We start from the raw sequence: 14659 nt of genomic DNA, 5'->3' as shown, positions 1-14659 counted from the left end.
TGGCCAACTCCAGGCAAATCAGCAACAAATCAAATTTTCTCTCTGCGGCAAGCGAGGGAAAAACTACTGGAATATGGACATCAGGTGCACCATCTTTTCATTGACTTTAAAACCCCCTATGACAGCTACGCTGGTAAAACTATACACGGCCATGAGAGAATTCAAAGATTTTGCATAATGGACAATAATATCCTACGAGTGCAGATACCGTAATGGAGAACATACTAAAAACGCCCCAGTTGACTACACGTGTGCGCTTATCAAATACGTCGCTTACAATCCAGTACACTCGCTGCCAAAAATGACTTATCTGACTAACAGCGAATGAAATGGAGTTCGATGAAGAGAGCAAAAGCAGAATGTTTCGAATACTAATTAAGAATGGTTTTCTGAAAAAATGTATTAAGTGCCTGACATCAAAAGTCCTAAGCAACACATCCAAAGAAACCACAAGGAATACAGCACACCAGAACTGCTCAAGACTCCATAACATAATAAATATACTACAGAGCTCCACATAATGTGTGAAGATTCTTCACGAGATTGAGGGAGGGAGTCGAAATGAATCCTTGACAAAGCCAATGTGGTTTTCAAGATACCAACAAGGAATATGTACCCCGCCGCTGGGCCCGGTGCAAATATGAAGAACAACAAGTCGGGAAACCGGAAGCTGGACGCTTCAGATACGAAAGGTTTTGTTTATTTCTTAGTACGTAGCACGTAATATATCCATATATTATGTGAGAATATCCACTTTCGGGTGATATTGACATTCATAGTCTCCAATTTTCAAAGAAGCAACAAATTTGAGGTATTATAACTTTGTTAGTAATAGTGCAATTTCCACCAAACTTGGTAAGATCGTGCTCTATATTATAGCCTATATCACTGCAAAATTTCATGGTACTAGGATGAACTTAAGGGGGGTTTCTAACCAATTACAAAAAATCGTAGTAATATACCATTAACTTTATTTGAACAGATATCGGCATGGAAGGTATTTCGGAGCCCAGGCACCATATAGTGGCAGCCTCCTGATTTTTTTCAGATTTTTCGGTTTGGTAGTTTCTGAGAATGGCCCCCTTAAAGAAGTGATCACTTTCAACCCCCCGCGCTCCCCACCCTTCCAACGAATGTCAAAACTAAGATCGGCTTTGAAAAGTACTAATCGAGATCTTTAATTTGATACCCCACATGACTATATAGTAAACCGATTTTAATAAGGTTTTGTGTTTACACAAAAACGAGCATGAAACTGCGCTAATTCATCATTGTATCAGATTTTTTAAATTTCAACTTCAGCTTTCTGTTTACTTACTTCTGGATGTCTTTGGCCCCTTCGCAATGCCAGAGATTGAGGACTGTTTATTACTAAAAATTTTCGTATCTTTTATTATTGTTCTTGAGAAACGCCATTGGTTTAAATAAACTCCCCTGCCGCACAGCATATTCAGTGACCTTTCTTCCACTATGCTAGGCAGAAGACTCAATATTATCAGCTCACCGACCCAAATACTCTTTCCAACAAGTTGCTTGGCTTAACAAGGGTGCCCACGTGTAAGATAAGGTTTAGAATGGAGATAGTATGCTCAATTACTCATTAACTTTCAGTGATTGCAGTTCGCAGGTACTATCCTATTTACTAATACAAAGGGGGTGCATGGAACTCGAGTTTCACAATTAGATAAATTTCAGAATTAGATAAATTTAAAACTCTGCCATATATTAGTAACTATAGTCCCTTATGTAGGGCCTACAGAATATCTATAATCATGTGTCGAACGTTTCTTGTATGTTACTTGATAAGAATAAGGGTGGGGTTTAAAACAATGACCAAAAATGAAAACTGCCGAATAGCCTCAAAATTTTCCGAAATTTCAAGGTTCCAACAGGACCCAAATCTGGCTAATCCAAATAATAAATTTACCAGTCGAATAAGATAAATTTTCAGGATTATGAAACTCATCTTATTAACAAATAGATAAGGAATAAAAATGTTAAGGTAGAAGAGGTTATGTGAATGCCCTATAATCCATAAGGAATTAAACAAAAGACAAATGCATATTATATTTATTCCGATAGAATCATAAATCCTTCTTGACATAAACATACATGCTGTTTCCATTTTCAACTGAATTTACATATTTCCAATTGCATTATAACAAATTTTCCATTATAGGCACTGTTTCCATAAAAGCCTTGCGAACATTAAACTAAACGCTATGGCTCATGGTTTGGCTCTGATGATTTTTCCATTTAAGGACAACACTTTTGAGTCATAAATCTAAGTTTTTGTGTCATTGATAGAGGCACAATTGCGCTGATTCGAAGCAATACCGCTAATAAACGGCTATGGAAAAGGCTCAACATTACAAGTGCATAGACACAGAACAAGTTATTCGATCGTGCACTTGTTCTTGGTAACTTATGGAAAGGAAAATCCATAAATGGAAAGTAGTCGGCTTTTACTACAAATTATATTTCACTTTAGATTCAAAGTATCAATTTCATCATTTTCGACCCTTTATTAATAAACTTGATGTTAATGTGAATTCAAATTTTTTGCCTTAATAAGGAGTAATTAATTACAGCCTACAACCTTGTTACCTAACATCGCAATTCTAGGTAGGCACTATGTATATTCAACTTAGTTTGATGCCTTCAAAATGTTATTACTTACTTTTTTCCCAACATAAATACAAAACAGACGTGATAAACTCTATCTAGGTTAACATCTGTTTATTCAATTTTCCTTATTTGATTAAGAATTTCCACTTGTTTTTTAGAATTCGTATAAATTTTTGTACGAAATTCCAGACTAGGTAGAGTGAAATGTTTACCGAGTTTTTCATGTTTAAATATATTCTCTACGAAATTCATAAACAAAAAACTGGGCTTTTCTTGATAATTTTCTTCGCGATTTAAGCCTCTGAGCATTCAGTTCAAGGATATTTGTTTATATTAAAGGTAAGGTGAAAATGATGCTTACAAACAATTCAAAATACCTGCACAGACAACCAACATAAACTTTTCAAACCAAATTGGCTTTCTCGAATTAGGCATTCATCAAGGTTAGTTTGGGTTTCTTGCCAAAGAACAATTTTAAAAACTATGATCTGCGACATGTAGTGGATCATAATTAATTTCCAATGTAACATTGGAAGAATAAGTAAAATGTATGTAAAGTGCGTGGGTTTCTTGCGACCACGCAAAGGGAAATATGTTATCACTCTTGGCATGACTGACTCATATTTGTAACTTTCCTATCGTCACCGGTGGACAATATGTAAATGTGACCAAATAAGTTATCTATCTTGAAGGCTCCAATATGTGTAAGGCAGATTGTAGTGATCATCTTGTGTGCAGTCAATGAAGGTTTATTTTTAGGAATTTATAACAGAAAAATTAAAATTTAAGTGAAAAGAAAAAAGATCTTTCTTTGTTGACTTGAACTTTCTTTATTTAAACCAATACCGTATTTCGGGAATAAATTTGACCTTAGTGTTGAAGAAAACAAAATACTAAAGAAGGGGTTTTCGTTAGCTGACGGTTTTGATCACAGATGGCAGAGGTGATTTCATCAGGCGCTGCCTCGTACACTTCCTTGCGGGATTGGATGGGATGGATTGGATTTTCTTTTCTCCGGCAAGGATATGATTAAATCTCGCGACTGCAAAGTTTGCAAACTTGGCCGATTTCAATTAAGGCATCTACAATTTTGTTTGGGGATAGAGGCGCGGAAAAGGGTGCCCCAAAAGCTCACTAAATGATTTTTTGTGATTAGCAGCGCTGGTTAGGGGATGGAGGTTCGGACGGAAAAGTTGGTGGGGCATCTAAACATTGAAACGAGACCGGGGTGAGTTGCCTGCAGACAGTATTCGAGATAGTGTTTCACCCCGCAGAAAGGTACCTGCTGCACCCTCGTCTAGAAAAACATGGACCAGATTTTAGAGCAACATTGCACAAACTGGACAAAAACGTGTCCGAGACGGTCGAAATGCTTCAAAAAGCCGATGGTAATGAGGCGATGAAAAAGAGCCAAACTTTCATATGCCACAACAAGTTTAGGGAAAGTTAGGAGTCCACTAACGACCACAACCGCTCGAGACGCCCGTTATCACAAAAGAAGTACTCGGAGATGAGTCCGGGATACCCAAAACAATTGTTCATTGCATCTTAACAGATGACCTTCAAATGAGGAAAATCTGCGCGAAAGTGGTACCGACAGTTCTGAGGAATAAGGGAAAAGAGCAGCGTTTATTGACGTACCAGGAATTTCATTCAAAATGATTGGACAGAGTGGTAACAGGAGACGAGACGTGGAATGTTGAATATGATCCCGAATCAAAGCGCCAGAGTGCCACAAGGAGGGATCTTGTCGCCCGGAAAAAAAAACACAGATGAGCAAATCGTGAATGAAGACGATCCTCATCGGGACCAAAAATGTGTGATTCACAATGAATGTGTGCCATAAGGAAAAACAGCCAAAAAAAGAGTGATAACCTGTGAAGCATCGACACGGCTGCGCAACAGGAGTCGGCGTATCCGAAGAGAAATTTACAAGAATTGGATGTTGCATCATGACACCGCATTTATTGTCTTCGAGTTGCTGGCCTAAATGGGTATGGTAACGTTACCCCAGCAGTACAGCCCCGATCTGGCTTCAACGGACTCCTTTTTGATGCTTCGAATTAAAAGAAAGCGCATGGGACTGTGGACGCAGTAAAAATAGCTAACACGAGTATATTGAAGAAGATTTCAGTTGTCGACTTCCAGGACGCCTTCAATGATTGGGCGAAGTGTCCCGATGGTGCATCCTAAAAAAGTGTGAGCGATACCCACAGGGAGTACAAAAGGTTGCTAAATCCCGTTCAATTGGGTTTTCTAACAATATTAAGCAATTGAAAGGAGTGCGACCAGAGGAAGGCAAACAAAGTTTGAATAGCCGCCAAGCAAAAACAGAAATCCTCGGGCAGATGTAATCCTAAATTGATGCAAGATGAGTGTCATACAAATAAATCTCAGTATTTACTTAATGCAGGTGGACGAGATGAACACAAACGTTGTAATCATTAATGAGCCCTAAAAAGCAATGAATAACTCTGACTGGACTACAAATAAAATAGATAAAGCGGCTATTTGGTTGTGACGAAAGAACCCTTTGACGAATTTCTAGTAGCCACAAAAAAAAGATTTGTCAGAGCGAAAGTAGGGGGCATTGGTTACTATGTCATCGGGTTATAGTGGATATAGCATAATGCTAATGGTAAAAGAGTCCAGAACCCAAACACCAATCGTTATGGTCGTCACTAGGGGGGAATGCGGTGGATGTTTTACCAATTCGAACTTGATTTCATGGATTTTAGCCATTGTCAAAATGTTCTTGTGACACGGTGCATTGTCCTGATAAAAAGAATTTTTATCTTCTGGAAGCCTGGTCTTTTTTCGCAAATTTTGTTTTGGTCTTGCTGGTCTAAATATGACATTAATATTCAGAATTTGTTGTTTTACCGATTTGCAAGTTATCCACAAACAAAAATTTCTTTCGCATCCCAAAAAAAAACTGATGCCAACCCCTTCTAGGCCGATTTTTGGACACGAACTCGTTTCGGAGGCGAACAACCAAGTTCACTCCACTCTTTGCCTTTTGTTTTGATTCAGGATCATGGTGATTGACCCAAGTCTCATCCATAGTGATGAATCGACCCACAAAATCTATTTTATCCTTTCGAAAACGATCCAAATGTTGCTGAGAATGCCGCATTCGAATGTGTTATTGTTCCATGGTTAGCGATTGCGGCACCCATTGTGTACACAGCTTTCTGAAATCCAATACTTCAGTCAAAATATTGCTTGCACTGCCCAATGAGTGGCCTAGAGCTTCTACTAAATTTCTTTCAGTCACTCAACTATTTTCCAATACCATATCCTGTATTTTTTTCTACGATTTCTGGTGTGGTTGTTGTTTTTGGACTTCCTTGACGTGGATCGTCTTCAAGGCTTGTACAACCACATCTAAATTCAGCCACCATCTTTATAATGTACTAATTGAATGCAAAGAGTCCTTATATACTTTCAACATTCGTTCATGCATTTCCTTTGCTTTTAAAACTTCCAAAAATAAAAATTCATTGAAGTAATAAAAACTTGTTGTTTCTTTTCCGTTGGTGTGGGTATTTTATTCTTGCAAATACCGATATTTCGGGAACCACTTGTTCCCTTCATCAGTGCAAAAACTGAAAACTTCAATTAATTAATCGTTGGAAACACCGCATAATTTCACTCTGATAAAAATTCAATTAAATGGCTTGTAAGCAAAGAATGAATTGACAGAATGAAATGAAACTTCACATACGTTCATATGAAGAGTGTGCCAACATAACAAAGAAAAATTGGGCTAGTAGCACCGCCCTCTCTTATCGAACCGCAAAACTGATGGAAAAACCTAGTATTTTGAATTGATTCTTGATAGGTGCTATATGCGAAATGTTAGTTTTGGTATTTCATAAGCAGCAAGCGACAATTAACGGAGAATTCTACTCTTCTTTACCATATGCATACGAGCATGTATTTCTTACGCTTCGACTTATCACATTTTCGACTTATAACGCACTTTCATGGAACCAATTAACGTGAAAGTCGAGGTATGCCTGAATTAGTTGGCAGAGTTGGAAACGTGTAGGGGTTTTCGAACTTCTACCAAGGAATCAAAAGATCGAATTTGGAAGAGTATTGCCGGATATTGGACAGGAGTTCTTCGTTCTTTGCCAACGGGAGCTCTCATCCAAAAACGCCCGGAGCTGGTCAATTGTAAAGGAGTTGTTTTCTAAAACGACAATGGGAAACCATACACATGGTTGATGACCCGTTAAAAAATATCGAAACCTGAATGGGATGTGTTGCTTCACCCACGTTGGACCTTGTGCAGTCAAACTTCCACTTATTTCGCTCTCTTCAAAGCTCATTGATGTAGTGACGTTGAATGCAGATGATGTGGTAAATAAGCATTTTCGCAATTATCCCGATATAATTTGGATCTACGACTATATTCGGAAAATCAACTTTATAGACCACTCAAAAGTGTATCCTCATTATTTTTTTTTTTTTTTGATCATTTTTGGATAGTTTAGAGAATGCCAATTAAAAATAACATTAAAAATAACTCACAAAATGATATTACCTCATATTTAAAACAACTCAAGGAAAAATCCTTGTTAGCTAAGCCGAATATGATGATAATGTGACAATTTTTCGTCTAACAATGGGTACTACAATCGAAACCCCCATTAATTATCACAAACAGACTTTTCTTTAAAATTTTACAACTCCAAATCATTCTGTCTTTATATCATACGCTTTTTCCCCCAATTGTAAAAAATAGTCTTAGTATAAATACTAGCGTGCATTTTGTCATTATTGTTCGTTTAAGTTTCCCAATTTACAGAAACCAGTTCTTTTGTTAATAGTTGATAAGGAAACTAATTATCAAGTTTCATTGTAAGGAAATGCAGTCAATGACCCTACATTTCATGTCGGATGTGAATCATTACAGTATATATATAATATGTGTAGTTTACTGAAGATAATTTATATCACTTCTTCCAGAATGCAAGATATGAAACTCAGAATTAGAGCCGCAATATGCAACAATTTTTATCTTCGCTAAGATACTTGAGAATGACAAATAGGTGAGCGATAAAATGAACAATTACAAGTTGTAATGATTTTTATTCTATTAAAATTCTTTTGAAATGGCCGATCAACTTATAAGATTCCATTGCCAATAATGATAATATTGGAAATAATTTATTTGCATCACAATAATGATGGGACCCCTTTACGTAATGGCGCCACCTACAATGCATATTGTTCTAATACAGATCCATTAAATTCAATGTAGTCTGCGCAATATGAATGTATCTTGATTGTTCCACGACCGGCCATTCCAAATAATAAATCATAGATTATAGCAACAATATAAACATTGCATACGCCATGATCATCACTTAAAAGCATTCAGTACTTCCGAATTAAATTAACGAATCATTCAATGCTGCCGTTGCATATTTATTGGTAGGAAAAACACGCGCACACACGTGTGCAAAATATAAAATAAGAAAATTCAAATTGATGTATCCAACATGATACACTCGTGGTAAGTGGACCTACCTAACAATTCGTTGAACCAAAAACTGAAGACAAAGCACAATTTGCACACCTCGAGTCATGCATACAAATTTAGACAAGTAAGATTGTACTCGTATAATAAAAGAAGTTTATTTCACAGACCAGGTGAAATAAATTCCATTAGCCGAGGCTTTTTAAATCCCCTAAATAGAGGGTGTTCATAGAGCCATGACAATTTTTATTGTGCTTTTTAATTGCTGATTGTTTTAAGCCCCCGATCATACCACAGACGAATCCTGCAGGTTTCTGTAGACAATTAACAATTAGTACTATAAAGAGAGGCTTGTGAGAAGCATGTTTTATATCTTTAAAGCTGTGATGCATCAATCAAATCAAAAGTATCTGTCGGAATCACCCTGCAACTACTGGACCTAACACTTGAAATCTGCTCTATCACTTTTTAACTACTCTTCAAATATTATAATGTAAAATAATTCATCTTAAATTTCATTCTGAAACAGAAGTTAAATCAAGACAGACTTATGGAGAAATTTTTTGCACATATTTTTCTTGGGCACATTCCATTGCGATTATGAAATGGACAAACAATCACTCGCTCAACAAAGAACAAAAGATAAAAAACTCATTCTTGGAAATAAAATATATAAATTGTGTACGTAAAGTAGTTACTCATCATCTCTCCGCATTCAGTTAGGTAGAGGAAAGGTCATTGTTTCACCTTGTTTTGTAGAGTAGCTTACAGAGTCAGAGTATTCATAAATGTGTTTGCATTGCGACGCGGGTAACTACAAATGTCTTTTTTATCTACTGTTTCAAATGATAAGAACGGTATGCGCGCCTAAAGAGTGACTACAGTAATGTCATGGAAATAAAACTAGAAAATGAGGGTAATTAAAATTCCAAAGAAATTGTATAAGACTTCATAAAATGGACAATATTATGAGTCAAGAAAACTAACTGGGGTTGAAAACAAATCACGTCTTTTTAAATCAGCTCATGTGACAGAACTTTCATAGTGGCCTCATAAAGTCAATATTTTCAGGATACCAAATTTAAAAAATCTATCGCACCATCTAAATCAATTGTTAAAATTTATGCGTAAAAATTTTCAGACCGGGTTATATCATTCTCACTTTTTGGCAGATATTATTGTACCTTTCTAAAAAACAATCTGAGTTTTTTTAGTCATTAAAAATAGAGTGTGTTTGTTGACCGATCTTTGATGTAAATTAATAAGAGATATGTTTTATTTGGCTAAACATTTATATGAATTACCGTAAATGCAGTATTCCGGGAACCATTTGACATTTTGCACTGGGAAAAGGAACAACTGGTTCCTGAACTACTGTATTAGTAATAATTCAATAGATAAGTTTAACCAAAAAACCAATTTATTTTATAATTTTATTGATTCTCATTCTGAATTTTGCATCTTCTCAGATAAGTCAATCGTTTATCACTATCTATCGAATTACACATACAGACTTCAAATCAATCTAAATAAATTACTTCTTTCTTCTGATTCCTCTAATTGAAATCTTTATTTAGAAAACTTAATTCTACCAAAAACAGGTTTTCATCATCATCAACGGCGCAATAACCGGTATCCGGTCTAGGCCTGCCTTAATAAGGAACTCCAGACATCCCGGTTTTGCGCAGAAGTCCACCAATTCGATATCCCTAAAAGCTGCCTGGCGTCCTGACCTACGCCATCACTCCATCTCAGGCAGGATCTGTCTCGTCCTCTTTTTCTACCATAGATATTGACCTTATAGACTTTCCGGGCGGGATCATCCTCATCCATACGGAATAAGTGACCCGCCCACCGTAACCTATTGAGCCGGATTTTATCTACAACCTGACGGTCATGCTAACGTTCATAAATTTCGTCTTTATGTAGGCTACGGAATCGTCCATACTCATGTAGGGGGCCAAAAATTCTTCCGAGGATTCTTCTCCTGAACGCGGCCAAAATTTCGCAATTTTTCTTGCTAAGAAGAACCCAAGTCTCCGAAGAACACATGTGGACTGGTAAGATCAGTCTTGTACAGTAAGAGCTTTGACCCCATCGTAGCTGTTATCGGTTGTGATTTTCCACCCTAGATAGGAGAAATTATCAACGGTCTCAAAGTTGTAGTCTCCTATCTTTATTCTTCCCATTTGACCAGTGCGGTTTGATGTTGTTGGTTGGTTGGTTTTTATTGCTAACGTTGCCACAATATACTTTGTCTTGCCTTCATTGATGTGCAGCCCAAGATCTCGCGCCAATCAGCGCCTGATCGATCTGGATGAAGGCAGTTTGTACGTCTCGGATCGTTCTTCCCATGATGTCGATATCGTCAGCATCGGCCAGTAGTTGGGTGGACTTAAAGAGGATCGTACCCCTTACATTTACCTCAGCATCACGGATCAGTTTTTTAAAATAATGAAATTCACATTTTTATATTTTGTAACTTCTAAACTGACTTTGACTGGTTGAATGTGTTACTTAAAAAAACATAGAATTCAATACTTACATATATTAAACCGGAGAAATATCTGTCCTTAATATTATGCAAGACTGAGGCTTCATTTAGACATGTCAATTCAGCCATATCTTCAACTTTATCGAATTTTGGTGGGTTCATTTTTTGAATATCATCTCGAAGGACCATAACACGCTTTCCTGTTTCAGCCAGTTCAACTTCAACCTCGTCACCATGTTCACGTTTTATACTAGCTGCTACAAAACCCTAGAAGAAAAAATAAAAGTTTGTAAAAAAATGGATATATGAAAAAGTTGAAGAAATTTTATGTTGTTTTTGTTGGGCGCGTAGCTATAGTTGACAACTTCGCAGGATTACCAGGTGTACAAGCTTAATTTCGCTGTTTGCTCACAGATGGGGTCAGTGAGCGCATCAAGCTGCTATGAGCGCGCTATATTTCTTTTTTTAGTATGATATTTGTCAACAATTGTCAGTCCATATCATCAGCAATTTCATGCAAAAACATATTTTTTCTCTTTAATAATCATGTCCAGTTTTGTTCCCGGATAAAAGCATTTGCGGGAAGCTTTCTTGCTTCAATTTGAAGAAATCAGCCGAGACTGGTTCCGTCGGTCCAAAGAAGGCGATTTCGATCTGTGCGGCAAGGAACGTGAAAATCGGCCCGGGAAAGACCACGAATTGGAGGCTCCTTTGGACGAGGACGATACTCAAACGCAGAAATTGCTCGCCAAACAATCAGGTGTTTCCCAACAAGCGGTTTCCATGCGTCTACGTGCAATAGGTAAGGTTCAAAAGATCTGAAAATGGATGCTGCATGAATTGAACGATAGACAAATCGAGCGGCGCCAAAACACATGCGATATCTTGCTTACCAGACACAAAAGAAAGATGTTTTTGCATCGGATTGTGACTGGTGACGAAAAGTCGATTTATTTCGAGGAACCTAAAACAAAAAATTGTAGGTTGATGCTAGCCAACAGCGACATCTTTTGCAAGATCAAATCGCTTGAGACGGAAGACGATGCTGTGGGTGTGATGGGGTCAGCGGGGTATTGTCTACTATGAACTGTTGAAACCTGTTGAAACTGTCGATGCCCACCGTTATCATCAACAACTCATCAAATTGCATCGTCCTTCGAATGAAAAACGGCCGGAATATTAGCAAAGACATGAAAATCTGATTTTCCTCCGTGATAGTGCTCTGTCGCACACGTCGAAAAAAATTCAAAACTACTTAGAAACGTTTAACTGGGAGATACTACCCCACCCCGCTTATTCACCAGACCGGGCCCCCATCCGACTATCTGTTTTCATCGATGGGCCACTCGCTCACTGAGCAGCACTTCGGTTCTTACGCAGACGTCCGAAAATGGCTTTATGGTTTGCCTCGAAGGATCAACAATTTTAATGGCATGGTTCATATATCCATATATTACCCGAGAGATGAAAAAAATGTGTAGACAGCAAGGGCCAGTATTTTGAATAGTTTTTTTGGTTCCTAACAAAATCAATTAAAAGCGGTTTCCTGTCTGTTACACACACTTTTCCCCAAAACGGCTACACCAACTTAAATGAAGTTTGGTACACATATAGGAACGATGAAATACATACCACGAGTTTTAAGCGGGGTTTCCATACATAGCATTTCCATATTGAATTAATGACATCTCATATGAAATTAACAATTTTCCAAATCAAATTGACGGATTTCCATCTCCAATTCACGCTTTTCCAAATTAAATTCACAATCTTACAGGATCAAACTATTAAATAATCTAAAAGAAAAATTATATGTGAAAAGTGGTAATATAGTCCCCTTTCATACTTTCTTTTTTAGATTATGAAATAGTTTGATCCTGTCGATTTAGTTTGGAAAAATGTTAATTTCATTTGGAATGTCGTTAACAAGAAGTGAAAATGCTATATACAGAAGGGGGGTGTATCATGAGCAAATATTAATTTCGACGCAAAACCCAAATTTGGGAAGCAAGGGAAGGGAACGTGCAAACTTCAAGTGAAACATAAGAATTTGATTACACAAAAACAACCTGCATTCGACCCAATGTTTGTATCATTTGTGGAGATCTTCACGCACCAGCTAATTGTAACAAAAATAAGGAGGATGTTAATCTCTAAACTATAGGAAAGACAGTTGTGGAACGTACTATCCCGAAACAGTAGACTTGACATCGTCTAATCTGGACAGCCCACATATTGACCAACAGATTCGTGAAAAATCCTGAACCTGATTGATTTTGGGGTTACTAAAAATGTGAGACGGGAGTCGGACTGTTGAAAGTTAACGAAATAATGACCGTGGCTACCCACGTATCGCCAATTTTTCAAAAAATTGTACAAGCATGGTACCAGTTGGTCCAAGTAAAACGGAAATTAAGACAACGGCAGACTCACAGACCTAAAAAACAAGGATAAACCTTTAAGGATAAATGAAGACAGGAGTTGCAAAGTCACTTATGCGGTTTATCGTCTACTGCATCAACCAATTTTTCCCTGTAGAAAGCTACAAAAAAATTAAAAAGACCTGCTCAATGCGAATCGCCATTGAGATCAACAGTAGTTGGAGTCAAGTCTTTCAAAAATATTTCGGGTAACACCTAGCCAAATAAGTTGCTTGAGTCTTTAAAGAACAAGTGGACCCAAGAAAAGCTCCAGAACATGACCTAAGCATGGGAAAAATACTGAGAGAATTTCCAGGTATCACAACCACTCACGTGACTTACACATTCAACGCAATTCAACGCCTCGCCTGTTTCCCCAAAGCTTTGAAAATTATGGAAGTAACAATGATTCCTGGAAGTGGGAAGGACCAAACGGAGGCTGCATCATACAGTCTACTGCATGCATACATTGCATATCGGCATTAGCTTTGATACAGTTAATATTGCCAACTTTTTGAAGTTGACCAGAAAGCCTCCCCCTTAAGTCCATGTTAAGAGAACCTAATTGTAGTGGTGAAGAAAAATTTTGTGGAAATCCTGTTATTAGTAACAAAACTACAGCAATAAGCAGCTTCTGGCAAAAATTCATAATACAAAACACTCGTTGATGTGTGCGCCATTGCGGATCGCTTTTATGAGCCACATACCCTCTCCGTAAAGGCTTTTGACGAATGTTAGATTGCAGCCAACCATGAAGTCATGTCCTGAACTGGCAAAATTTAGTAAAAATTCTTTGTGGCAATTTCAACTCCATTTTTTAACCTAAAAAAGGTTAGCAGGAGCGCACACGGTGGTACATTTATGAACTTTCACCCAACATTGCCCAGCAAAAATATATCTTCAATTCCAAATTCGTTTATAAGTCCTGCTTGCCGAAAATAACTAACTGAAAGTACATACTCACTTCATTCTCATAACATTAACCCACCTTTAAATGAAATAAATTCTGCTTGCTCATAAATGGCTAACATACTATTATGGCTTTAACTACTGGCTCCAAAACAGCTCATTGGTCTCAAGCTTAAATGAACCGTCAAACAATAGTTTGCTTAAGATATAGTTCCATTCGAAAGAAAAGTTTTGAATAGTTCTCCATGAAACTATAACTTTAGGCCCGGTAGCACTTTTGAAACAAGTGGGCTTGCATAAATATAGATTAGGGTTGAAACTTTATTGAATGCAATACATATTATAATTAAATCTTTTTTTGTGCTACAGACATTTCCGGTTTGTATATAGTATATTTAGCCATCAGCGTTCACATCCACGCGAAAAAAGGAAATAAACCTTGTTTCCACAATCCCCTAAAAGGCTCGAAAGAATTACGAAAAATCCAGTTCTGTTAATTCTTAACATTTTCTGCATGAAGTAACCAACCAACCATAAATTCGACCTCCTACACAAAATCATTGACCTTCCTCCATTGAACGTTTTTGAATGTAACAATGTTCTCTTTCGGTTTCCCGGACCATCAGCCGACATAGAGAAAAGCATGCAAAACACAAGTTTTTTTGTGGCGGAAAACAGAAAGAATGACGAGCCAATTAGGAGAACAGGTGATTCGGC

General features: G+C 37.3%; 1 protein-coding gene across 4 annotated transcripts in view; it reads right to left on the bottom strand.

Moving 5' to 3' along the window:
* The window catches only part of LOC119661747 (myosin heavy chain, non-muscle), a 94429-nt gene that overhangs the window by 48264 nt on the left and 31506 nt on the right, over positions 1–14659 (bottom strand). For all 4 annotated transcript variants that reach the window (XM_038071213.1, XM_038071216.1, XM_038071214.1 and 1 more), the window contains exon 3: positions 10665–10880. In XM_038071213.1, coding sequence (XP_037927141.1) covers positions 10665–10880 — 216 coding nt within the window. The remainder of the gene's footprint in view (positions 1–10664; positions 10881–14659) is intronic.

This window comes from Hermetia illucens, chromosome 1 (assembly GCF_905115235.1).
Source record: "Hermetia illucens chromosome 1, iHerIll2.2.curated.20191125, whole genome shotgun sequence".
NCBI classification, from domain to species: Eukaryota; Metazoa; Arthropoda; class Insecta; order Diptera; family Stratiomyidae; genus Hermetia; species Hermetia illucens.
Note: the sequence above shows the minus strand (reverse complement) of the source record. Positions and strands in the feature narration are given on the sequence as shown.